The sequence below is a fragment of the Girardinichthys multiradiatus genome, chromosome 2 (genome assembly GCF_021462225.1).
Source record: "Girardinichthys multiradiatus isolate DD_20200921_A chromosome 2, DD_fGirMul_XY1, whole genome shotgun sequence".
In the NCBI taxonomy this organism is placed as follows: domain Eukaryota; kingdom Metazoa; phylum Chordata; class Actinopteri; order Cyprinodontiformes; family Goodeidae; genus Girardinichthys; species Girardinichthys multiradiatus.
In genome coordinates, this window is record NC_061795.1 from 24,780,548 (window position 1) to 24,808,240 (window position 27,693).

A 27,693-nucleotide genomic window follows, 5' to 3' on the forward strand; every position below is an offset into this window, starting at 1 on the left:
TGGAGATACATGGTCTTGTTTTATTGCCTGAGAACAAAAGCCACCTAACAGCTTTTCTAAAAACGTACTTATTAGCATAATTTAAGCCAAGAAGAAAAAAGAAAACGATTAAGAGTACAATTGACATTTGTAGATATCTGTCGTCTCACCACTGTTATCTACGCCAGACAACCAGTTTAAACAGCAGACAGATGGGTATTCAAAGCCAAAACGAAAATAGAATTACAATTAGGCTGAACATGTTGAAATTAAATAAACAAAATACAATTTTACCATTCTAAATGAGCTGGTATGCAGATTTTGTCATAAAAACGAGAGTTGGATTATCTTTTTTTAATTTTCAGTGTTATCACCAGTTCTTATGTTAATTTCCCTCTCTTCAAGATGGAGATATTACCTTTATAAGCAGCAAGACAACAGCACTTTAAAAATCAAGTCAAGATTATATTTTATATAAAAACAGTTTATTGACTTATCAACAACTGTCTACTGTACAATCCGCACGAGTGATGAGTGTATGCGACACAGTTTATGCCCTTTTTCTGTAAGAGTTTTTCCAGGCAGAATATTGTGAATACTGTAGAAAGCAAACGGTATACCCAGGATGTCAAATGCAGACGTGGCTTTGCTTGCCATCTGTATGTGTAACCAAGCAAGTCTTGCATATCAGTCACAGGCCGTCAAAACAAGAAAGGCAATAATTAACTTGCACAGACTGATGACTTTGCAGAGCGGAGCAATGATATTTTCATACAATGGTTGAGTCAACAGACTGAGCTTAAGTCACGGCTGCCTTTTAGGAAATCCATCAGTCTTCCAGTTGTTATCCATTTTGGTATTACTGAAAGCAGCCAGTGTTCAGTGACAGATCATTTCAGAGTTGAGTTTCTGCTGACCAAAGCCAGTGAGCCAATAAAACTGAAAACAATGAATTTCTCCTTCCTCCAGTCAGGGGAAAAAAAAGCGTTTCCGGAGTTCTCTGTGGCTAAACTCCTTGGAACAAGCATCTGTTTTGTACCAAGAAGCAAAAAAAAAAAAAAAAAAAAAACAAAGCTGTTGCCAGGAAGAAAAAAAAAAAAACTCCAAATTAGATTTCCCAAAAAGGTTGCTCTTGACAAAAAACATGGAAAATAAATGCCACGGAGAGGAGGGGAGAAGGAAACAGAATATCCTCTTACAAAGTCCTAATCTAATTTCCACCCCCAAAGGGGACAGAAAATCACAGAGAACAAGAAAGAACCATCACAAGCGAAATTGGACACCAAAATATAAATCTATAAAAGGCCATTTATTACTCCATTATGTACACTTTTCACAGGACCTCTGAGGAAAAGCTCCAAAGTGAAGCGCCGCTTCTAGTTGTGTCATGGAACTTTATCTCCACTGTCAAAAGGATTAAAAAAACAAAGAAAAATCCAAACCGGCGAAAAGAGCAAGGTGTTTGTTTTATTTCCTTTTTCTTAGTGCCCTCACACAACCGCTCTTCGTGTACAAGTCTTGTAATAATCAGAAACAAAAATCCAGGTCCCAAACAGCACCACCATCCATTTTAGTCTGGCACTGCCAAACTTCCTGTCATTTAAAGGAGAATCCATGTTGTCTGTTTGAGGGAAGATAGGCGGAGGAAGAGCATGTTGTTCCTAATTATGAGCATGCTCTGATCCAAAGCCGTCCTAATAGATCACTTCATACACGGTGGCCTTCTTGTCACCAGAGCCTGTCACGATATACTTGTCATCCGTTGAGATGTCGCAGCTCAGGACTGAAGAGGATTCCTTGGACTGTTAAAGAGAGAAGAAGATAAAGGCGTTATTCTTGAAAGCAGCTAATACACTTTCCTCCATTTAAGTTAAGTGTCGAGGATTAGGTGACTACAAGGGTAGATTAGATTGCAGCAACATCAAGTTTTGGCCCTCAAAAAGACTCCTTTGTCAGGTCAATAATTCAGTTTCAGTTTTCAATGATAGGTTGGTGCTGTGAGACAGCGGTCGGCATGTCCTTCCTGTCGGAGACAGCTGTGCGTTCTTTTGGCCGTGGCTGCAGACAAATGTATTGATCCACAAACCTGGAATATGCTGGCGCCATAAGGAGTCCTCCACGCGTTCAACAGATTGTCCTTCCCAGTGCTTACGAACCATTTACCTGCAAAGAAAACAGCAGTGCCATTGAACTAATTAGAGGCAGTGAAAATACCTTCATAGCAAGAGTCGTTACATCTGTAACCCTTAGGAGAAAAGAACTGAAAAAAGGCCATTTAGCTCTTAAACTAGATACAGGGCTTTGCAGAAGTATTCATACAACAATACAATATTTTACAGTTTGTCAGACTGCAGCCAGAATCTACAATGCATTTTATTGGGATTTCACATGATAGGCAAACAGAAAGTAGTGCATAACTGCAAAGTAAAAGATGAAGATATATGGGTTTAAACAACAAAATATCTGAAAAGTGTAGGATGCATTTGTATGTAGTCCTCCTAAAATTCTTGGTTGATCCTCCTTTTGTTTCAGTTACAGCTGTACATTTCTAGCAGCTTTGCACATGTAGTGACTGAATTGTTTGCCCATTCCTATACTGTAAAACAGCTCAAGCTAAATAGACTGGATGGACAGTATCTGTCAGCAGTAGTTTTCAAGTCTTGCATACCTTCTTAATTGGATTTAAGTCTGGACTTTCACTAGGCCTTCTAACACATAAACATGCTTTATTCCAAAGTAGTGGTTATCTTTTTACCTCAGTAATCATGTTGAAAGTAGTTGTAGTACAATTTTTTTCTGTACTTTTTACCTGGTAAACAACAAACCCAACATGCTTTTTTTTAAGAAATATCTGTCAGTCTGATTTTTGTAGAAAGGGGAACTGGGAATCATGGATGTACACCCAAAAAAGGTTGCAGCTTGCACTTCACTGCTGAAGAAAATGATCCCCTCACCACGATGCTGCCATAGGTGGGGATGGTGTGTTCAGGTTTATGTAGAGTTAGATGTGCAGGTAACTTCTAAAAGGTAAACTGTTGAACTGGATTTTATAAAGGGCTATCAGAGTAAAGTGGGTTAAATACAAATGTAAGCCATACTTTTCATATTTGTATTTCTAAATAATTAAAAAAAACCTCTCCTTTTAATACCACTTCACACCTATTTACAAATGTTTGTGGGTCTATCCCACAAAACAACAATAAATTGTCTAATCCTTTAATGTAGGTTTGTTCATACCACAGTAGGCGAACTTGAGGGAGAGGACGCAGCTTTCGTGGAGGTGTAGCTGATACTTGTCAGGCTTCGAATGGTGCAGCACCTCCACGTTGCTGCTCTCCATTCCAACAGCCAGCCACTCTCCCGTCGGACAGTAGCCCAAGGAGAAGATCTGGGGATGGGAAAGTAATTACCAACAGTTCAGAGGCTGAAAACAACAGTGTACTTCTGGGTCTAGCATTTGGTTCTGACTTAAATGGTTGTACCTGTGAAGTGAAGTCGTGCTGCTGCAGCTGTCGACCCTCCCTAAGGTCCCAAGAGCGAACAGTGTTATCGAGGCCGCCTGTCCACAGTTTAGTGCCATCATGAGAAATGTCAATACAGCTAGCACCGTCTGTATGACCCTGGAACTGCCTGCAATCAGAGTAAGAAGGCACACAAACATGTATTGACATCCTCTTTAAAAGCACCTCACACAAGAGCAGTTCTGTTATGGGGCCAAAGCCCGCACACTGGGAATACATTTTTTTCCCAACCTAACAAGAGTCTGGTTGTGCAGATCCCAAACTGCAATGTTTCCATCACTGCAGCAGGAGAAGCAGACTTTGGCGTCAGGGCTGATGGCCAAGGCGTAGCACGCCGGCGCTGAGGAGGTGAGCTCCGCCTTGATGCGAGGCGTCTGAGAGGCCAGGTCCCAGATGGTCAGAGTGCTTGCCTCGCCTCCAACAATCAATGTGCGACCATCAGGCAGGAGCTTACAGGATCGGATGTAGTTATCCCTGTTCTGTTGCACAGAGGACAAAAGCCAATCAATACAAGTTCTAGCCAGTGGGAGGAGTGCAGAGAATTAGAAACAAATATAGAGGAAGCGGGAGGAAAATCTTAAGAACAAATGAACAAAAGGGTGTTGTCTAAGCTGGTCCGAACCAAGTGGACAGGCCTACAGCTGGTCATGTTTGTGCGTATATCGTCTCACTTTCAGAATTCCTCCACAATTTCCCTAATTTAAAATTCCAAACCTTTCCACGCAGAAATCCTTAAAATATTCAGTTAGGTTATTTTTCCCATGTCAAAACATTTTTGCTGTATATTTACAATAAACATGAGGATAGTCTGAATATCTGTAGCCAACTGTGTTCAAAGATGAAAAACAAGGAACAACACGCCTGTAAAACCAAGCAAAAAATGTCCCTAATAGCTAGGATAAAGTCTTCTTCAAAGAAACATGATGTTTATTGCCATTAAGTACAAAGGTTTCTAATAGGCTGACAGTGGTCCAAATCTGGACCAAGATTAGGTTGTGTGTAAACCTGGATAAGTTGTTAGACTTAGATGTGTTCAATAAAAGTTTTTTAATTAAACATGAAAGTATTACAGTTTTTTTAATGCACATCTCTGGCATGTAAGGTACTGGTAATGAGAAAAATTATCTGGATCGATCGATTTGCCGATATATCTATCGAACACATGAACAGGTTTGGAAACAAAAATTTTTCCACACCTATACAGACCTGGAAAATATTAAAAACAAAGCTCATACTTTTCAGGCCAGTGAAGGAACTCTGTACATTCTTCTTGGTTGCTGTCAGAATGACTTTGACCAGTCAGAGAAAATGCTTGCTTTTCTGTGTTAGTACATTTACTCTTAAGGGAGATGTTGTCCCCTCCCCCACCAGTTGGGATGTAATCATCAGCAAAGCATTATTCCATTGTTGATGGCATAACAACTAATTAAGAAATGTCACTAATAAGTGAAACATGAATCAGCAGCGGGTTCTTACCAGACAGTCCAGTTGGGACACGGGACTCTTGCTGCCTGGCTGGCTGATATCCCAGATTTTGACGCAGCCTTTACCGCCAGTGTAGACATGGCGTGTGGGGTTGCTAATGGTGACGGCGCAAACCACTTCACCGTGGCTAAGCGTGTTGATCTGACGTGCGTGACGCGGGATACCGGGCCCAATGAGGGCGTCGGGCGGGAAGGGTACAGGCTGCATCTGACCATCTGCGCTGACGTGGAAAGAGTATGCACTACAGAAAGAAAGACGGCCTCATATCAGTTAATAGCTGCTGGGTTTGGAAATGTGTGAAAAAGCTATACATCTGGTGAGACACTTACGGTTTGCCTCCAGAAATGGACGTGAGGCTGGCTGGAAGCCCAGGGGCTCTCATATGGGTATGAGGATCAAACCCCTAAAGGAGGAGAGGAAATAAATGTTTCAAGTACAGATGTGGGATCGAACAAAGCCCCCTCTTAGGATCCATCAATCAGAATTTTCAATCTGGGGTTGTTGGAAAGCTTTGACTTGTCAATACCAGCTTCTCTTTAAGAAATATTATATAAGAAGACATAACTAAGAAACACACTTTCTTCCAGCCTTCCCACTGGGAGTGATTATTATTTCTATCAGGAGCAGAGGCGACATCACATCATGTGTGTAAGAGAACAAAAACGTACTATTTTAAAATAAGACAAAATAAGTTGGCATTTTAAACTGTTCTTAGCATCTGATGCTAGCAATTTGCGCAGTTAGAATTACTAAAACAGCACCCTCCATATGTATTTCTAGAGAATGTAGATCCTTAGCTCTGAGGTTTTCAAAAGACTTAAAATATTTCCATCTCCAACAGGTTCTATAAAAAGACAGAGGTTGAAGACTTCAAAGGATAAAACGCAGTTACTTTATTGTACTGTTGAGCCTTCCTGTTATTGCTGAAAGTCTTGCTCTCACTCGCTGACTGAACTACAGACATGTCTCGATACATAAAAAGATTCTGTTTTAAATACCTTCTTATTTCTTTTTACTTCCCTTGACTTTAACTTAAACACATCACTGACTCTGAACATAGCTAAGTCTAGATCTTGTTGCCTCAGTAACCACATTCACAATGAAGACAGTTGCTTGCGGGGACCCCAAAATGGTAGCACTTAGGTAGGGAAAAAGACAAACTTTCCAAGTTTCTAACCGATCAGTCACTAGTCAGGGCCAATCCAGCTGAAATGAACCTGATTCTAGTCATCAGAAAAGTCAGATTCGCAGTATGAAGGTAGCGTAATAAGTGGCATAAAGAAAGAGGTGGAGTCGTTACCATGGGGGAGCGTCCATAAGCTGCAGCTGCTGCAGCACTCATCTGAGGGGAGATGTGCAGGCCAGCATACACCCCTGGACTCGTCAGGGTTCCATTCATTTCATGGTGGCCCATCATGGCAAAGGGGGTAGGATAGGAGCCCGCAATAGACAGAGGGGTCCGCAAAGCTGGTGCTGCTACAGGAAAAATAATGAAGAAAAAACAAAACAGGAGATGGATATCAGTATGTGAGATAACCATAGACTGGAAAAGAATAGTTTAAAAAAATAATAAAATCTGCTTCTAGCAAGGACAAAGAATGGTACCAACCAAGAGCCTCCATGCCTGGTGGTTTGCCCAGGATGGGTCTGAGCCCAGGAGTGGAGCTGGTGCCAGGAGTAGGGGCATCGTTTCTGGGGGTGGGGGTGTTGGATTTGAGGCCAGGCGTGGAGGATTTGTCATTCTGTCAAGGGAACCAAAGAGCAAGCACATTCACAATCCTGGAAAACCAGGCACTGTGCAGACTGACAATTTCAAACCAAACTGAACTTAATCCAATCTAATTCTGACAAGCCACAGCCATAAACTGCTATTTATTTTAAAACCTATTACGGTCACAATGGAGATGGGGCCGTTTCTATCCCCTTTAGCTTTAATCTTTTAGCGAGGCAGAGGCAAAAATCCCAGAATAGTTAAATACATTGAGCTATTAACAGAGGAGACCTGACTGATCCCAATGCGACAATATTATCCCTGACATTTTAGTCATGCACTTAAAGCACAGACAGCCATTCCTAATCCACAGCAGAAAATGTTCCAGATCTATTTGCATATATCCCTCTCTCTCTGCAATTCCCTTTTAAAAACCATTTCTGTCCTAGTTTGTCCTTAAACTCTTTTAATGTCTTACATGACTGAGCTCCTTAGCCTTGGAGGATGGGGTGCTTCCGGAGGAGGCCACAGACGCTGGGCTGTTGGGCGTGTCTTTCTTGGTTGGGCGTGGTTTATCGATGCCGTTTTCAGGCGGAGAATGGGCTGGGCTTGCCCGTGGAGTCGCAGGATCCTGACAAAAGAAACACAGCAACAGATTTTCATGGTTATATAACAGCTTCAGTAAATGTAGGCGTTATCATTTAAAACTCCACACCACTCACCTCATTAGACACATCTACCACCAAATCATCACTCTTTTCTCCATCACTATCCTGCAGAGATAATTAGAAAAATCAGCCACCTTAGCAGATATACTCTGGATTAATGTGTGTGAAACCATGGGGAGCTTCAAAAATATTGGTTTCTTGCTCAGAGTTGGACAAGCCTAGAGCCAGGGTAGGTGGAAACCTGTCATTGTGAGGTTGCTATACAAGTAAGAGATCTGTTCATTTAATTGGGATTCAATGTAATAAACCAGCACAATATAATGCATAATTATAGGTGGGAGGGAAATTATAGTTTTTTCAAATAAATATCTGAAAATGTTGGGTGGATTTCTTATTCAGCCCCCTTTATTCTGATATCCCTAAATAAAATTCACACCAACCAAATGCCTTCAAAAGTACCGAGTCCACCTATGTGTAATGTAATCTCAGTATAAATGCAGCTGTTCTGTGGAGGCCTCAGAGGTTTAGAGTACATTAATGACCAGTCAACATCATGGCAACTAAGAAACACAACAGACAGTCAGGTCAGGGATAAAGTTTTGGAAAAGTTTAAAGCTAGGTTAGGCTATCTACATTGATTTAAAGGTCTCACAAATAACTGTGAGGAGAATGGGAAAACATGGCTTCCCTACCTAAACCGAGAGGCTAGATAAAGAAAGCATTAGTAAGAGAAACAGCCAAGAGGATCATGGTTACTCTGGAGGACCTCCAAAGATCCATCGTCCAGGTGCAATGATCTGTCAACAGGACAACACTTGGTAAGACACGGCCCAAATCTGGCCTTTACGAAAATGTGGGAAGAGGAAATCCACTAATAGTCACCGTTGCAATTTTTTACAAGTTTTGTAAGGCCGGGTTCCCCAACCATGGTTTTCATGGCTCACTGTCCTATACATTTTAGATGTTTTCCAGGCAGATGTTCCCCTATACCTCATTTTAATTGTTTTCAGGAACAAAGACATATTTAGAAGCACATCGAACTGTGAGTCCTCAGGACAACGGTCTTACATATTTATTATATGTAGCCCTGCTCCAGCAGACCTAAACATACCATCTCCAACATAGTGTAGCAGCACCATGCTGTGGGGACTATGAACTGACTTTGAGCTATTTTGGGTAAAAAGAAGGGGCAAAAGTTAAACTCCCAAGATGTGCAAACTGGTAGAAACTCACCGAACTAGACTTAAAGCTGTAAGCAAAAGGTGGTTCTACATAGGGTTGACTCAGGAGGGCTAAATATACAGTACACCTGCACACCATGCTTTTCACAGCGTAATACTTGGTGTTGGTCTATCACATAAAACACAATAAAGTTGTTGCGATGTGAAGCTCCGGAGGTATAAATGCTTTTGCAAGGCATTTTAACCATGCATTTAAAATTTGTAAAATGTTTGCCCTTTCTAGCTTTAATGATGAAAACTGTGTTAAACATTCCACACGAAAACAAATGATGTTCCCCATCATGTTGTTCTTTTCCTTTTATAAACGTACATATCTGCTCATGCTGTCCTTCTCCTCTACTTTGCGTTTCTTTGACTCCAAACTGTAATCCGAAGAACTGCGGTGCTTCTCGCTGGCTGTTCGCAAGCTTTCTGATGGGGATATCGAGTTATTCTACAAAAAGGAAAAACAAAACATTTTTACCACCACATCCATATCATTCATTTCCTTCAAATTAAACAGTGAACACACTGAGTTTATCCAAACCTTAAAAAATGCCTCCTTCACACAATGATGGTCACAGTAGCCGTCTTAAAATGCAGCTGCTGGCCAGCACCAAACAGTACCCTGACACAAACCAAGCCCAAGCTGACACACAACAGAATGAGCTGCTTTCTGAAATAAACGGAGTACGGGTTGTTTACTGAGCTGGCCCACCAAACCCCCCCTAAAACTGGACAACAAACAGCTTCACAGAGGCTTGAGCAGTGTGTCGTGACTGAACAGAGGGCCTTTTCTCCAGAGTCATTTGGACAAAGCATGAGAGAGAGAGAGACAAAGAGAAACTATAGGCAGTGGGCTCTGGGCGTTGGGCACTGTTTCAGCTCCTGCTTTGAGCTCTGATAGAGAAAAATAATCTATATCCTGCCACTGGGCACAGCAGCGGGGACTGACTGGTGCTTCTCCATGGAACCTGCCTACAGAAGCTGGGACTGCTTACTCCAAACACCAACAAAAGGAGAGGAACTCGGCAGGAGTCCAGCAGCATTCACAAGGAGCTTGCCACTTGCCTGCAAACTGCCAAGTTGTCCTGAATCTCTACATCCCTCCATCAGAGAGCCATGGACAAAAACCAGAGGAGGAGAACAATGGGTGATGGACTAGAAGTCTGGGCAAAGGGCCACTACATAATGGCTGACTTTTAAAGAGATGCTTAGCGTGACTCATTAACCAAAGTAACCACTCTACTATCAGATGACCTGGGACGAGAACACAGAAAACAAAACAGGGCCTGCTAATCGCCCCAGGAGCTCCATTTCTTCAGAGATGACTGAACCCATTCAGCCGGCACGGCCTACGGAAACAGAACCTCATAGGCCCGTCACAAGTCATCCGACATTGCAGCACTTTGAATAAAACACTTCAGCAGGTCCAGTCGAACGGAGAGCATGAATATTCATCACACAGCCAAAAAGAATAAAGAGTGAGCTGGTAAACAAGAGAGACAGTAGAGGGGGATAAAACAAATCCTTTAAGAGAAGGAGGGCGAAGTCCTTCAAATGAGATGAAATTACAAGCCTTGTAATCTCTCTAGCATGATAGCACACCGGTTTTATACTTCAATTCCCATTACTCTAAATACTGAAAGCAGATTATGACAGCATATCAAATCAGCAATAAGATACTGTGAAACCCAACAATCCCTTCAGTGCTGGACACTCACCGTGCTTTCTGTTCCATAGATGTCACAGAGGCAGTGGAGATGATGAGGAAACCAAGTGAGCAAAGAGAAAAACATGTCAGTTGGTGAAAAGTAACAAAAGCCTCTGGCTGAGCATGTGTGAATCAGCTGTAGGGCACAAGGCCCCGTTCATCAATGTATATTGGAGCTGCTGAATAGCTTATGTATTAGTCATGGGGTGGGGATGCACCAGTTCATTACACAGACAGAATGTGAACAGACAGGATGTGTTCCTCACATTAGAGCTCTATGGTACTGCTATAGAGAGAAGCAGCATTACTTGCTTTAATGTTATTTACCCCATATTTAATATCTTTTTAAACAAGGGACATACGTTTCCTTTCAACTAGGAATAGCTGATTATGGTATACCATGATTTAAAAATGGTACAGTCTTTTTAATTTAGCCGGATGAGTCAGTTGAGAGCCACTTTTCATTTGCTATGACAACCTTTAATGAGATGCCAAAGAAAGTACCACTAGAGACCAGAGTTTTCTGGATGGACTGGAGCATAGACTAACCCAGCAGAGCCTCTTGACCTCACATTGCTGTGCACTGCTGCTCAACTGGCTACAAAATCTAATGTATGTTTATTTTCCATACAGGAAAAATTTATTTGACTGTTTGAGACAACTTCTGCTTGCAAAAATGACAGATAGCCACTGCTTGGACACTAAAGACGCGGCATATATCACTTCTATTAATGGCTAGCAAGCAACAAATGTAAGATAACCCAACTAAGCTAAGCTATTATATTAACCATGTCATATCAACTTCATATACTTGTTCTACTCTATAAAAAGGCAGAAAAAGGTACAATCAGAGTATTTTCAATTTCACACTTTTTCAGACTCTAATGTTTAAGACAATTTTTCCAGTATCAAATACAGCTTCTTTAAATTCCACTTTGTGATTTGCAATACCTTTATTTTGTTCATTAAAATAAAAATAAATAAATAAATAAACTGGACCCTGTTTAAGAACCACAGAGCTATTTTAAATTATAAAATTGATTACAAAAACCCAAAAGGCCCTTATTTGTCAACAAATAACGGAAAAACCAGACAATGAGTCGGATAAAAATTTGAATTAAATCTTGAGTGGAAAATCAAAGATAGAGGATGTCGTCTTAATCCAAAAAAGCCTCTTTATCTTCAAAACTTTGTATTCAATCGAGTCAGAAAACTCAAAACATTATTCAATTTTCAATTTCCTATTTCCATAATTCATACATCATTTTCCAGATTTCCCAAGACTCTGTAGGAACCCTATTAGTTGGCTCTATAAGGACTCAAAAACAGTTTTCAAAACAACAAAAATCAAATGTTATTGACAACATGCTATATTATTTAGCAGCAGTAGGAATAATTGTTATTTAAAAGTTTTATTTGTATGAATACCATGAAACTGGTATTTTTTTTATTCAAGGATATTGTATAGTGAGGATCTCATATTGATCCATGCCTAATTTCAACTAACCCGCAAAAAGAGGTAATATAGCTCAAGTCAACAACGCACCTCTGTGCTCCAGATCGTGGTGGTTCTTCTCGTCCTTCACTGGGAGGTGAGCTTGGCTGCCCAGAGCCCCGAGAGCCAGCAGGCCCGATCCGGAGCCCGTCACAGGGGGGATGCCAGGTGGCTGCAGACCCGAGGGGTGAGGCGGCAGCTGGACCGGAGGCCCGTGAGCAGCGTGGGAGAGGTGCTGCGCCTGGAGCTGCTGCTGCTGCAAGTCGACAGAGATGCAGACAGACAAACACCAAATGGGTTGGAGGGAAGGAGAAAGCCCTTGCAGAAAAGCAGACAGCAGCAAATCTATTGTCAGATCTATCTTCATTCCAGGCCAAAGTGGCATAGGACTGAGATCAAGAAGAGTGCAACTTATTGTGAACAATAGAGACACACTGATGACAGTTACGTGACGAATTTCAGATCAGTTTTTTTAGCCCTGCCAATTCTAATTTTAGCTGAATCCAATTTCTCTTTTAGAACTAGATTTAAAATCATTACAAATTCTTCTGCCTAGCCTTCATGCCGAGCGTGGTCATCTATTATTTACAATACATTAGGAGCCAAGTTATTTTCTTTAAACAAGACAAAATGATCACAGACTAAAGTATTTAACTTCTTATTGCAGCAATTAGCACAGTTAATATGGCTAGAATTGCTAAAACAGAAACAGAGAAAATGAAGATTTCAAAAAGGCTGCCAACATTTCCAACTCCAGCATATCCAATGACAGACAGAGCAACTTTGCTTTAAACTGTTCAGCCTTCCTGTTATTTACTGAAACCCTTGCTCTCTCTACCAACCTGAATGAACCACACACGTCAGGACATACAAAAATATTTTTTTCCACTAATTTATTTTTTAAACACTTCATCTTCCCACAATAACAAGTCCACATCGAAGAGTGTTGTTGTTACCACAACCAGGTAGCAACAAGATAAGACTTAAAACTTGCCCTGACTGGTGATTTCATTAATTCTCAGTGCACCTCTATTCTAAAACCTTTTTTTAAAACACCAAACATATACAAGACGTGCTTTTAAGCTGTGCACTAACATAGTGTTAGTAACCTTCAATAAAAAAAATAATAGCATATCTTCCTAGTATGAAACAAAGAAAAACAGCAAAGATAAGTTAATGATGAGAGCCTGGATTAGCACAGCAAAAAAAAAAAAAAAAAAAAAAGCACTCAAACTGCCACATTTCACTCTGCAGCATCACATAACTCCTGTGCCTTCAATGAGTTTAACAATCATCTTTAAAGAGCAGTAAGCTGTCAGCCTTGGGGCCAAAACAACTACCTACTTAAAAAAAACACTTAAAAAAAAAAAAACACAACAGAGTCTGCTTACTGCTTTTGTATTCAAACTCTTGTATTGACAGCTCATAAATCATTTGCACACCCAAACTTTTAAGACACAGGGGGAACTTTGAGTGCCAGAAGCTGGCCCTCTCTCTGTCTCATTGTTTGAGAAGGCAGCTTCAGGAGCCAGGAGCATGGGGCCCATTGCTGGCACTCAGTCAAACCTCCAATATTCACCATCAATATTTGAAAAGGCACGGGGAAATAAATGGGAGTTAAAAGGCACTCAGCATGGAAGTAAGCAGTTTAAAGCAAGGTTAAATAACACTTAGCCGAGACACCAATAAAAACATCAGCAATTTATTACCCATCTACAAGCCGGCAGAATAATTCAACTGTTGTTACAGCATACGGTCTTTCTCTTTTACAAGACGGACTTCAATAAGTGGCCTTTTAAGATCAGTTTATCAGGAATATCAGGAAGTTGGTAATTACTACAGAGTAGAAGGAGGTGGATAAACCTGGCATGGGTTTTGTTTTAGGTATGGCAGGAACACAAAAGTATAAATGGCATTAAAATATGAATCCGCTTCTCTCCTGTTGTGATATGAGCTACTCTGGAAAACAGCAGAGAGCGAGCGAGGAGAGAGAGTAAGAGAGAGAGAGACTTCTAATATTGTGTCCATGAGGGAAATTAAGGAGCCAGTTCACTGGCGGGGGGGTGGGGGACGACGACATCCTTGCTCATTGTGTTTAATGAGGCACTGATGGGTAATAAGCATGGCTGATCAGCAAGAGCCCTCATTAAAGGGCTATAAATGAAGGCAATAATAAATAAAGAAAGAAGTCTGGCCCATTTCTTCTAATTTAATAATGCAAGATAAAGACTTACACCGTGCCCCTTTTTTAACCCTCACACTGAGTATTACTGCAGGAAATAGAGCCCACCTATACAGAGACTGGAGAGTCCAACAACTACACTCAAAACAGACACAGGCCAGTTACTAGAATCAGAGTTCATCAAGGTTTTTTTTTAAAGTTATGGTACCAAACCACTAGAATTTATCATTATACTGTTCAGGAAACACAATGCTACCCAGTCCTCACCTGTTGCTGCACACTGCCAACCAGCTGGCAGAGAGAAGACAGCTACAACTTTCCATTGCTTACATTAACAACAAACTGGGATGTTTGGAAAGATTTCTGAAAACTACAGGAGGAACGCCTTTTACGTCACTGCTGGCTTGCTGCTTGAGCAGATAGCCTGACTAATTAACCAGCCAATATCAGCTTATTATACTCCTAGTATTACTCTATAAAGAATAAAATGGCAAAAAGACATAATGCTCTATGCAATAGGCACTACTTTTCGCTATAGCAGGTCAGTATACTTTTGCTTCAGTTTATGTATGAAATCTTGTACAATAAATGAGTGTTATAGTTATTCTAACAGCAATAATCAATGTTCTATTATTTCAGCAGCAGCAGGATCAATCATAGCTGTCATCTATTATAAATAGAAGCAATTAGGTATACACTACTGGTCAAAGGTTTTAGAAACACTTCCTCATTCAATGGTTTTCTTTATGTTTATGACTATTTACATTGTGCAGTGATTCTCACTGAAGGCATCAAAACTGTGATTGAACACATATGGAATTATGTAGCAAACAAAAAAATTGCAAAAGAACTTTAAATATGTTTTTATTTTAGATTCCTTACAGTAGCCGCCCTTGGCTGTGATGACTAAAAGATTAACCTTTGGCTATCTCTCAATGAACGTCTGGGAAGTTCTTTCAAGACTCTTTGGAAAACCATTTCAGGCAACCACCTCATGAAGAGAGAATACCAAGAGAGCAAAGCAGTCATCAAAGCAAAGGGTGGCTATTTTGAAGAATTGAAAATGTAAAAATGTTTAGAGTTATTTCACACTTTTGTGTTTATTATATAATTCCATGTGTGTTCATTCATAGTTTTGTTGCCTTTGGTGAGAATCTACAATTTAAATAGTCATGAAAATAAAGAAACCCATTAAGGGAGAAAGTCTATCTAAAACTTTTGACCAGTGGTGTATATTATTTTACTATATTTTTGTGTTAGCATAAGAGCTACACAACATTAAATCACAATCTTTGTTGTTATATTTCACAATCTCAAAGGATGCAATATTGGGTAGGCTATTATATTTCTAGTGGCATGCTCAATCAAAAGGCAGATTAATTGGACACAAGTAGGGCCATGCAACATTCACAAGCCCTTCAAGCCATAAGAGCCAAATCCAGTCAAAAGAGTGTAAATAAGACAAATATTTGTGTGTATTACTGACCATAAGAGCAGGGTAGGCAGCTTGCTGCTGCTGAAAAGGAGGATAGAGGTGGTCAAAGCTATAGCTTGTTCAGATGCTCTCTCACCATTACAGAAGACCTTCCTATAATGACCATACAGATAGAGTATGTGCTCGTGAAGGTGCGAGAGAACCCAAGTTGGCATATGAGAGACTTCTGTGTTTGAACCAAATGGGATGCTCCAGCAGTCAACTTTACCTCAAGCAGCTGCCCTAGTTGCATTCTATTCATGGCCTGCAGCTCCATCAATAAGATATGCACCTGGTTCCTGTACACTGCCTGTCTGCCTGGCATGCTCTTTCACCCCCACCTTGCTTTACAATATACATGAGGATTTTGGCATGTCTACAGAGCTTCTCCTTAATAAATAACTCATAGGATGGTGTTCTTAAACCACATCCCCTGACATTAGCAACCGCTGAAAGTTTTGGGCTGAGGCCTCGTCGTTTTATTCGACAGCCTTGATGCCACACAGAACTGTGTACTAAAGCCTCCTATAGGCACATCATATAATTCATTCTATTTTTAAAGAAGCCACCTTCAAAACTATAGGTCAATATTGAATCACAGTAAAACAATCACTCCGGCTCCAAATTCTAATCAGCAATGTATTACAGTACTATCCAAAGATGAAAAATACATATATAAGATATCAAATCAAATATTACTATTGTTAGACAGAACTGCTGCTGCAGAGTAATAAAGCATCTGCCTCAGTCCCGACATATTAAAATAAAAGCGGCTCTCCATCACCTCTAGAAATCCACCTATTTAAGAAAGCAATAAACCAGAAACAGAAAGGTCACAAGAAGGGCAACAATTGAATTCCAATATGTGCATCCAGGTCTCAGATCAGCCTCTATGGACTTGCATGCTGAAGATTCAACTGTTTGAATAAGACCACAGATATTCCAAGCTATGTCTCTCCAGTGAAACCAGTCGTCTCTGCCTGAGCAGGGCAGGATGGGTATCGCTGATGAATGAGGAGCAGATGGCGTTTTGAAGCAGTGATAAACACCAAACATTAACTGCTCGGCGATGAGCTCTACAAAGTCCCGAGCAGCGGGGATGGCCGATGGCGGCCGTCTACACCGTGACTGGGAGGCTGCTCTGGTCAGCCTCGGTCCTTTTAACTCCCACAGCTATCCAGGTCAACAGTGAGGGATGAGGCTCCCCGTTAAAACCTTTGCCAATTAAAACAATGCGGGCTGCGGAGGGTGTCTTGAGAGCTCTCAGGCTCACATTTGTAAATGCACAACAAGACATCGCTACTGAGACCAAAGCTGCAGAAACAGGCCATCTTATAAGAGTTATACCAAGTATACAGAGCATATATGCCATAATATTTGGTTAATCTACAGTGCCTTACAACAGGTTTCATACTTTGATTCAATATTCAAACTCTAATTTTCTAGGGATTTTATATAACAGACTAACACAAAGCAACATGTTTCTGAAGTAGAAATAAACAGAATAATAGAAGAGTTTTCAACATTTTCACATAAAAAAACAATAATAGATAATAAATTTGTTGCAATTACAGTTACAAGACTTTTGGCATTTGTCTATTCCAGCTTTGCACATTTAGAAACTGACATTCTTGCCAATTTTTATTTGCCAAGTAGATCAAGCCCAATCCGATTAGATGGACAACATCTGTGAACATCAATTTTCATCAAAACATCAAAAGTCTTTTACCAGAGATTTTTAATTGGGTTTAGGTCTGGACTTTGACTGGGTCATTTTAACACATGACTATGCTTTGATCTAAAGCCTTCCTTTGTAGTGCTGACTATATAGTTTGAGGTTGTAAAGCTGGAAATTGAACCTTTACCCCAGTCTCAAGTCTTTTGCAGCCTCTAACATCTGCCCTGTCCATGCTGAAGAAAACCATCCACACCACCATGTTTCACAGGGTGACTATTTTCAGGGTTATGTGCAGTTTAGGCCCAAAAGGTTTTGTCTCATCTGACCACCGTACCTTCCACATGTCTGCTGTGTATGGCCTGTGGCAATCTGCAAGCAGAATTTCTTTTGGTTTTTTTTTCTTCCAGCAATGCCTTTCTTAAAGCCAGATTTGTAGAATACATAACTATTAGCTGACCTGTCAACTGATTTTTGCACCAGAGTTGCAGCTCTCTTCCTCAACTGGCCTGTTTTCTTTTCTAATTGATACTCTCCTTACCTATCTTGCCAGTTTGGGTGGATGTGCATGTCTTGCTCGGTTTGTAAGTGCACCATGCTTTTCCCATTTTTGAATAATTAATGCACTTTTATTCAGAGGAATCTGAATGAAAGAAGCTGGATAAATATTTTTTTATTTTTTGCTTTCCATTCACAATTATGCACTATTTGTGTTGCTCTGTCACATAAAATCCCAATAAAATACAAAGAGATGAATACTTTTGCAAGGCTCTATGTGAATCTACAAGTGTAGACAATATGGTGAAGTTATGTCTTTTAGACGCATTGAGTGTTTGCCCCTACCCAAGTTAAAAGAAAGGAAAAAAAGGGAGTATACACACGGTGAGAGGCAGATTGGGAAGTCCACGTACCCCGATGATGGCATTCAGCTCGGTCATAGTCACCTGCTTAGCCCTCTCCACTGCCTGAGCAACCTGCTGTTGGTGCTGCGGGGAGACATTTACACATTATTATTATTACGACAACCCAATCGTAGTTTGATTTTCACAGCACCACAAGGATTTCTAAAGTGAGGGTGAATGTCAAAAACACAGCACAGTTACTCAAAACTACTTAATAGTCTCTCTAAACAGCATAGGCAACAATAAGGCACTTTTTCATAAAACAAAAAAAAAAAGGGGGCTGTGACACCATTTGAAGGTTGCATTCAAAACCTACCTCTTGTGACAGGAAAGGCATAATTTGAGCTAAAATTGCATTCAGTCGTTTGGCAATCTCCGTCTGTAAAAAAAAAATAAAAATAAAAAAAGAAGCAAAATAAGTTGGCGGTGCATGAAGCACACAGTGACTGCACATAACCCCGCCTTTAATGTTTACACCGATTAAGCCAATTACTCTGGCAATCAGAACCGCTTGACTCAACATCCTCTAAACAGCGTGATATTGACATTTGAAATATTTAAAACATTAGGAGAGCCCAGGGGGATGGAGCACAGCTGTGCTGAGAGAGCACTCCACGTTAAACGGATATGAGCAGGCAGAGCGGGTCTGTGTTGAGAGGATCTTCTCCTGCCCTGCCTTTCCCCCTCCAACTGCAACTGCACTGTCCTGCACTTAACCTCAGAGTTAAACCACACAACCACACCCTTTTATGAAGCCGAGGCCTTCAACCTGCACTGTTTAGTTACACGTGACAGTGTGGAAGATCAACATTATGACTCACAGCGCACAATGAAAACAAACCATAACAACTTTGTGGCTTACTGTCCTCCAATCTGTGATCGATGAGCATTACAAAGACAGCATGCAGTCTGCATCAGGAGTGGCTCGCTGAAGCTTGGCCTTTCTAAGAATTGAGCAGGAGAGATTTCTTGCTGCCATCAATCCACCCCCCACCCCGTGTTGCAACCCTCCTCGCCCCCCCATCTATCCACAGAACCCTGCCTCCATTCTTCTGCTTGTCTACCAACTGCCATGGCAACGGCTGCAGCCCTATCTGGCTTGGATCATTATGCAAATGGCACCTCTGCTTGACCGTAACAGGCTTTAAAAATCATATTACGTGCTCGGAGGCAGGTCATTAAATTGAATTTTCAGCCTGTCGATCACATGAACGGACCAAATGAATGGTGGTTAAAAAGAGCAGTGGGAGAGGGGAGTTTGATCCACCCCCACTCTCCTGTAAAAACACAGCACAGCCAGCTTGTTTTTTCCCCTTGCTCTCTCTCTCTCGCTCTCTCTCTCCTTCTAGGCTGGGAGATGAGACTTTCAGGTCTGAGCTCTGCATTGAGAGCAAAGAGAATAACAGGGCCAAAGCTACATCATCTTTGGAATTTATGAGCCGCAGTTTAACCCAAGGCCACTGCAGAACACAAACACATCACAGGGATTTTCTCTGATTTCTCATTTGGAGCACAAGCAGCACACACAATGTAGCTTGCAGACCGGCGGCTTATTTATTACACATAGCAGAAATGCCAGGCAGTTTCTGGCAGCCTGATCTATTACCTCAGAGCGGAGCCAGAGTGCGATGGGAAAGTAATGATGGTACAATACCTACTGACCCAAGTTGCAACATGGATAGCTACTTAAGCTAGGCAAGCCAGCAGGATAAAAAACAAGCTAGAGATGCAATGTCAGATGAAACAAAGTCAGATGTCTGGCACAGGAAGCAATAATTTGAAAGAACTGCATACTACGCAGGTATAATTCAATAAATTAGAATCTCTTAGAAACATTGAAAAGTGAACCTCATTTTAGAAATATCATTACATTTTTTCCTTCCACTGAACTTTCTATATAATTGCTTAGATACAGCACTCTAAACAGCCAGCTTTTGTGGCTTATCGCCCCTGAGGATGGTGTCATAGACTGTCTGATGGATAACTATGCAGTCAGCAGTCTTCCTTATGATTGTGTAGGCCGTTAGATAACATGTCTGTATTAAAAATTCCATTCTTAATTGGCCTTACATTATATGAAAGTTTTAGACGAAACTGAATTTCTGGGCTTTTATCAGTTGAAAGTCATAATCAAGAAATTAAAAGAATTAAAGTGTTGAAATATTAATTTTTGTTTAATGAATCTATAGATTTGTTTTTCTTTTTGGACTGGATCTCTGAAATAAAATATATTTTACATAGTATTGTATTATTGAGATACACTTCCTTGAGTAATACAAATCTGACCATAACTTGCTTATTGCCTTTAGACAAGAAGGGGATTGACCTGAGAGATAAGATAAAGATTTTATGGGAGTTATATCAATGCAATTTTGTAAGAGTTCTAGAAAGAGTTGACAGAGGGCATTAGAAACGACTGAAAAGCTACCGGGACTGTATAATCCATGTTTGCTGAGATAAGCCTTGTAAATAGCGCTCAAACATTTGACGGGATTTGTAAAAAGTACTCGAGCACTTGGGGTCCATTCCTCTGTAGCTTAGCGTCATGGTGACAGCTGGCTGGGAGAGGTCAGGAGGTGACAGATCCGTTGTGCCCTAAACGACTGCCAGCCTCTGCACTCCCACAACACAACATGCAAATACATGGCAGAGGCATCCGCTCAGCTCTCTGCCGCTGTCAAAATAGATACAGTGCAGCACTGCAAGAACTGCTTCTCCCTTTTTCAGTTTTTCTTTTTTTTTGGTCTGTTGGCAGATAAAAATGGGGCTGTTGTCGCTTTAAGTAGATGACAGCTTGGCCCTTGAGAGGCCAGCTTTGCACGGCTGCTACACAATTATAGGTACTCGGACCTGTATAGTACCACTTTAAGAGCACTCTCAGGCTGGCATGTCAATTGTGTACAGAGAGGTATTCGCCTGTTGTTATCAGCAGTGGAAAATGGACCTAAAAAACACTGATGGGCATTATATTTAAAGGAAAAGCAGGTGATTTATCTAAAAACACTGCTTGACTGGTCATATTTAGAGGGTCAGTAATTTGTACTATCTGACAGCATGGCCTAAGGGTCTGACTATTCCATTAAGAAGAAACAAGGAGTGGTACGGTCAGCTCTTCTAAGCTGAATAATGAGTTTTCCACTTAACTGAGAAGCAAAGCCCAGGTCTTTGTTAATTTGAGGCAAGTCCAAAGCAAATTTCTAATTGGCATTAGAAGTGATCAATATTGACCAAGAAAAGCCAAATGGCCTGTCTACATGCAGTCATTGCTCTGGTTACCCTTGTCAGACACTGCACCCAGATCAGCAAACCTCAAACATTAAAGGGATAGGTCAGAAATTTGGAGGAGGGGTACTATATGTGCAGTAGATAAAATCAGATTAGCTGGGCCTGGAAGCTGAAGCTAACGGCTAGTTTCAGAGGGGCCAAGACCAAATCAGACATAAAACCACTCTGTCACGAAAATGTCATAGTGTTTTACCCAAATTATATTTTATGACCCTTTAAACCACTAACAAGCCTGTACTGGACAGTTATTTACACAGAAGTTCCTGATCATTTACACAGGAGATAAAGGTTGGAGGCAGTGTGCCACCAATGATCTTCCTGGGTGAAACGCATTAAGAACGGATTATATAAAGTGTTTCCAGTCAGGGTAACTGTGATGTATAAACAAAGCTGTGCAAAAAACTAAAACAGTGTTTCCAACATGTGCAAAACAAAGCCATACTAATTATGTTAATCCCAGAAGACTAGGATACAATGTCTGGCCAAAAGGGATGCAAAAGCATGCATTTCATACTGCATGATAGTGGAGCAATCCAAACCCCAAATGCAGCTCTAAAGGGGTCCAACTGTATCCTAGTCCCTAAAACCTTAGATATGGTGAGACATGGTGACATATGACATCTATCATATTGGTCCAATAGTCTTACTTTTCTATCACTTAGTTAATCTGAAAAGAAATGCTTTGTACCGTTCCTTGTATGTTTCCCACAGTAAGGTAATTGGTGGCACACCACCTCCCAACTACATTTCTTATATAAATATTCATCGCCTCCTGTGTAAATAACCATCAAATGCAAATGTAACGATAGTTGCAAGATTCACAACATAGGTTTCCAATAAACCACCATAAAGGACCCCCTCTTTGACGAGTTGATAACTTCAACCTCCATGACCAAATAATCTGAATTCTGAAGTAACCTTTTTAACTTGTTTTAGGCAAAGACGCAAAAGGTTTCAAGCTTGTTCTAATTCTATATAAACACTTTCCATTTACATAAGTGGACCTGACAGACAAATGCTTACACCCTAAGATTATTACACTGACGCTCAGTCCCCTGTCACAGATTTGGGATGTGGAAGCACTGATTGCTTACAAGAGCCACAGTTTCTTAAACCGCTGTTCAATTTTCTATGAACAATACAGACCGACGGACTTTTGGAGGGCAACGCTTCCTTTGGTGCTGGTTCCAGAAGTTATATTGCCTGTAAGCAAACTCATGGAGACATGAGTCTGTGTTACGACTAGGTAACAAAATCAGACTGAAGCTAAACTTTGAGCCCCAAACCCCTGTGTAGCTCCAGGAAACAAGCACCATATGATGGCAATTACGGGGTTGACGTCATGCAACAGAAATTAGCCCATTTGCATCAACTTACTGCTGCGACTGACAGAGATGGATCAGATAACACTGCCACATCAGTCCATCTAAGCTGTGTCGGTGTGTGCATTCTTAAACCTGAAATATGTCCCTGTGCAGCAATGAAAAAGGAACAGTAAGAGGAATGAGCTTCCACACTATAGAATAAATCTCCTGGCAGGGAAATAATATGCCTGTGTGCATCCAATAATCCATCCCAACCCTGCCTGTTCACCACTCCGGATATTCTCCTCCTCCCCCCCTGCCCAGGTTTGTAAAGCTGGGGAAGCTGCAAGAACGGGGCCCTGCACTGTTTGCTCACAAACACGCCGTTCAGGAGGTTAGGGGCCCCGCTGATGAATTATTCAAGCGCTTCCATCAGCTCTGTTGAGGTTCCTGATAAAAGTCAGGCGCTAAAATGGATCAGTCGATTAACCTGTTTACACAAAGCCAGGCTCTTGCCCCTCCCCCCTTCAGCTCTATTCTCCTGCTAGTTTCCAGCTCACACCCCTCCACCCCCATCGCCCCTCTGGTTGGTGATAAGTGCCTGACAGAAGCTATCAGAGGGGGCCTGAGGCTTGACAGACATGTGGCAGTGCGACAAACAGCCCCAGACACTGATGGATCATCCCACCATGTCAATCCGTTGTGCCACCAATGCCGTCATTAACCGAGGGGGAAGAGACAGACTTAATTGTTTAAAAGCTGCATGTAGCAGAATCTGAGGATTACTCATTCATTCAATCTCTTATTACTTAAGGCATTATTGTGACTGATCTGTGGAGCAACACAAGATAGGACCCTTGGATAAAGATAAGGGCGCAATAAATTGCTAAATGACTTTTGCTCTGCTCTTGTAATAACTGTTCAGCAGTTCTGTCTTTGTAATCATCATGTCAAAGGCAGAGCTTGTCAAAGTCTACCTTTAATCTTATCAAAAAGCTGACTCGAATTATATGACACCACTTGCAGATATCCAATAAAATGGCTGAGACTGATTGTATAAATGGTGGCACATGGTTTCATTCATTCAGCAGATACGCCTGCACACTCATGTTAGGTTTACAAGGTGGAACGTGGTTTTTGATTAATCTGACTGCTATGATACAATGAGAGAAAAAAGGCAATAATGTAACCCACAGATAAATCAACTATCGGACAGTTTTAAGCTTGATCAGCCCTGACCGGTGACCGGGCCGGTTGAAGGCTCAAAACTCTGATTAATTTCTGATCAGTGAACACAGCATTTTTATGTGCAACAACATTCTTTGGTGTGTATACTGTAACAGTAACAGTTGGGTGACAGTTTGGTGAGGTCCCAAACCCACATCCAGGGTTTTGAGATCTGGAGAAATCAAGCTAAAAAATAAAAAAAAATATGGCAAAAGCGCAACTAAGCTGTAACTAAGTCACAGCAGATAAAAAGAGTACTTACAAATTGATAAAAGAGATACATACATTGTTTGATGTTGTTTTGTCACTACACCTCGTCTAATTCACCCTACCAGAAGTTTTTGTCTGTGTTACAAGCCTCTCACGCTGAAAAGTTAGGCAACGACTGCTCTAGGTACACACAGAGACTGCCGCTAATATGAATCCTGGAATTATTTTATATTTCTTTTATAATAGTAAAACGCTGCTTTACAATAGATTCTCTCTCACGCACCGCGTGACATTGCCTCTGCACCTACAACTAGTGGCAATCACAGGTAAAGACTAGAAAAAATTTTTTTGAATCCTGTTGTGATATTATAGTTCTTAATAAGAGAATTTAAAACTGACTAGAGTCTGTATTGGCAAGTCAAAGCTTTACAAAGACTGGAGATTGGAAATAGGACAGATGTTTCTGTTTCATGTTTCACTATTAAAAGGGTATAGGGATTAAAAGATGGTACATACCTGTTTGTGCATCTCTATGTTCAAACCATAAGACATCTCGTAATACTGGAAAATAAGACAAAAAAAGTACACATTATACAAAATGTGTGATATTTTCATGATTTTGAACGTAACTAACAGCTCTGCATAGCCACTAATCAATGTGATTGATCCCTAGGCTAATTACATTATCACATGCTTTTGAAGACCAGGATGAAAAAAACCCTGAAAGGTGATGAACTAAGATCAAACCAGAAAAGAACTTCTTTGAGCAGCTGACAGTGTGCAGTCGATAAATTGATTTTTTCCCCTGCTGCTTGTAGTGTAGGCACAGGAAGGAAAGGGTCAGATGTATTGATCACTATCTTAAGCCCTCAGATCTCCACGATGTCTGTTTACTTAGCGTAACGCAACTGCTCAACACGCTTGATATTTCCAGCCAGGTCCGTCTGTCTGGCTGGCTGAAATGTAATCCGTAGAGTCCAGAACTGGCAACCGGGGCAGAAATGGCTTTCCAGTCAGCGTCTATTTGATGAGGCCAATGCATTATTCAGTCCATTAGCTTCTTCGAAAATTACTCTCAAACAAGAGAGCCATTCTGTCTGAGATCAGAGCCCTGCAGCCATAGCGTAACCTGACACCCATCGCTGGCTGTGGGATACTTCCCTACATGTTTACCTAACCTCCTGGTTGTCAGGCTGACATGTTGTTTTCACATGAAAAACAACAAAAAAGTAGCTTAATTTAAGCCAGAATGTATTGGTTTAAATCACCCCTGCTGCGTGTGTGTTTGTGTTTACTCGAGACAAGCGAGTACACATCCACAGAAAAACCTGCTCATTGCGTTATGTCTGGACACATTTCTTACGTCAGTGACACACCTATGTTTTTCTAAAAGGCTGCTTAAATTAAAGCTAATAATTAAAGATTATAAAGACTGTTAGTGCAAAGATACAACCACAACCCTGTTCCACAGCCTCCATCTTGTTTACAGCGGCCTCCGCCGACAGCTCGCACCTAATTTATGGCCCTGCATATGTCTGAGCGTGGTGTCTCCAAGGAGAATAATCAGATCAGCACACACAGAGGGCAAAGCTGCAGTCAACCCCTTGGAGATCAGAGAGGCGGGCTATAATGAAGCCCACTGCATGTCAGGAAGAGCTCTTCCGTAACAACTGGCTCCACCAAACCCCTCCTCCTTTCCACCACCGCCCTGAGGGTTTTCACAGGCCCATACCTGACACCCAGCCCGCCCTAACCACCACATGCAGGTGATCACAATAGCCTGCGCCGCTCCACCCTGACCTGATCTTCAACAAGCCTTGCAATTTGGTACCATAATTGTTCCCCATTGTAACGCAAGCTTACCATGACATAGTGGCGCTGCATCTCTGTTTTCTCATTGGCCAGCTTGTCATACTCCACCTTGAGACTGAAAACAGAAGACAAGGTGTCAATTTCAACCACTTCAGAACTCATTCATGCGTATCTACTTGTCAGATCAGCAGGAAAAAAAGCCGGCCCTCATTCATTCCAAACAGTTTGTTACTATTAACGTTCACATACTAATAAAGTAAACTGAAGTTCTTGTCATTTCTGTGATAATCATTACCTGTGATACTGGGCTTGGAGGAACTGAAACTCGTCTTTTATTCTGTCGCAAGACTCAGCAACAGTGAATTTGAAGCCAGGCTGGCCGGGCTGATGTGGAGCCTGAAAACAGAAGAACAGAGAGGGAAAATCTCAGCAATCCGACTCACCTGCTTGGAAATTTTATTCAATAAATTCACTACTTCCAGGATATGAACATCTCCTCAGCTGTAGGACATTATACCAAAAGCTGAGGTGGGTCCATACTTCACACCTCCAGCTGCTAATAACACCACATGAGTAGGCTTTCACACTGAACATGAATTCTCTCAGACGTGAATTTAAGCCACCACCTGTCTTCACATTCGGCAAAAGTCATGTGAGTAAAAGCATGCAAACATGCAAAACATCCGCATGCTCTTCAGGAGAATGAGATGATCTGCATTAAGGTTGGAAAAGGGGCTTTGCATCGGAGTTTTTTTTTTCCCCTTGCATAAATGTCATATGCTCAATGTATATATAAGAGGCGTATCTTACCGGATGTCGGCCCTGTGGATACATCTTTAAATGTATCCTTTGTTTATGTCTCCAGTGTGCAGGTCCTTTGGCAAAATGGTCGAAATTTGCTCAGAGATACCAGTCTCAGCAGGCAGGGGTGGGGGGGTTAGGGGAGGTCGTGAAAATCCTGTATTCGGGATGGAAAAACAAAACCGCAAATTAACCTATATATGTAGAATAAACAACTTAATGCTGTTCCAAACAAGTCCACAGTTATTGTAGCAATCCAAGTCGTGTAAAAAAAAAAGCAGCACAATGCGTGCCCGATCCGTCTTTTGATGACCTTATTCGGTTAGTGGGCAGCGATGTCTACCTATATATGAAAAAAATGATCCAAATTTACAATTTAAAGTGATGCAGCGTCATTCGTTTGAAGACAGGACTTGTAAACGCTCGGATAAGATTGGTCTATTATTGATGTTCGTCAAATGACCAGAAAGCCCGCACTTACAGGACACCACCGAAGGCAGCTGGCTTTTCCACCGACTTTGACTCCGCACGGAGCGGTGAAGAGGCGCGCTGCGGACCGCACGCCCCCAAAAAAGAGCATTAAAATACGCTGAAGCTGAAATCAAGAGCTGTGAGAAATACCTACCCAAACGTGCGTCCTAATCGTCGGTCCGACCTTAGTTTCCCCAAAGAGAGAAAAAAAAAAACCAAATGAAGGCTGTAAGGCAGGCGTTTAATTCCTCGTAATGTGAACGCAGATCTCGACAGGCATCCTCCACTCTCTCCAGAACGCACCCAGCCAGACTAGACCAGACTGGAGGGAGCTGTTGGGTGAAAATTGCGAATAAACTACTTTATTCTTCGGCGTTGAACCTCCGAGGAATGCGCTTCTTACGCGGCTGGTGAATCCCCCCAAAACAGGAAAAAAAAAACATACATATAGGCTTCCAAAAATCTACGAGTCGAAGAGGTTCTATAAAAGCGTAACACAGTACTCTCCACAATCTCGCATTTCCCCCCCCATCCCCCCCAGTTGTCCAGCTTTGCCA

General features: G+C 41.3%; 1 protein-coding gene across 9 annotated transcripts; it reads right to left on the reverse strand.

Moving 5' to 3' along the window:
* tle3a (TLE family member 3, transcriptional corepressor a) lies at positions 1-27,693 on the reverse strand. 9 transcript variants are annotated; one of them, XR_007042136.1, is made up of 21 exons: positions 27,291-27,693; positions 26,675-26,822; positions 26,160-26,260; positions 25,916-25,979; positions 24,569-24,613; positions 18,343-18,405; positions 18,036-18,110; positions 15,462-15,488; positions 11,845-12,049; positions 10,309-10,316; positions 8,916-9,038; positions 7,419-7,469; positions 7,175-7,327; positions 6,595-6,727; positions 6,286-6,461; positions 5,315-5,388; positions 4,977-5,226; positions 3,732-3,979; positions 3,462-3,609; positions 2,066-3,367; positions 1-1,781 (listed from the first exon to the last, which is right to left on the reverse strand). XR_007042136.1 is itself a non-coding variant. In XM_047390297.1 (21 exons), exons 2-21 carry the CDS (start codon positions 26,696-26,698, stop codon positions 1,674-1,676), a joined length of 2,274 nt encoding a protein of 757 aa, XP_047246253.1. In that variant the 5' UTR covers positions 26,699-26,822; positions 27,291-27,693; the 3' UTR covers positions 1-1,673. The 9 variants fall into 9 exon arrangements, 1 of the variants encoding a protein (XP_047246253.1); XR_007042135.1 differs by having other exon boundaries at positions 15,462-15,491; XR_007042132.1 differs by having other exon boundaries at positions 18,006-18,110.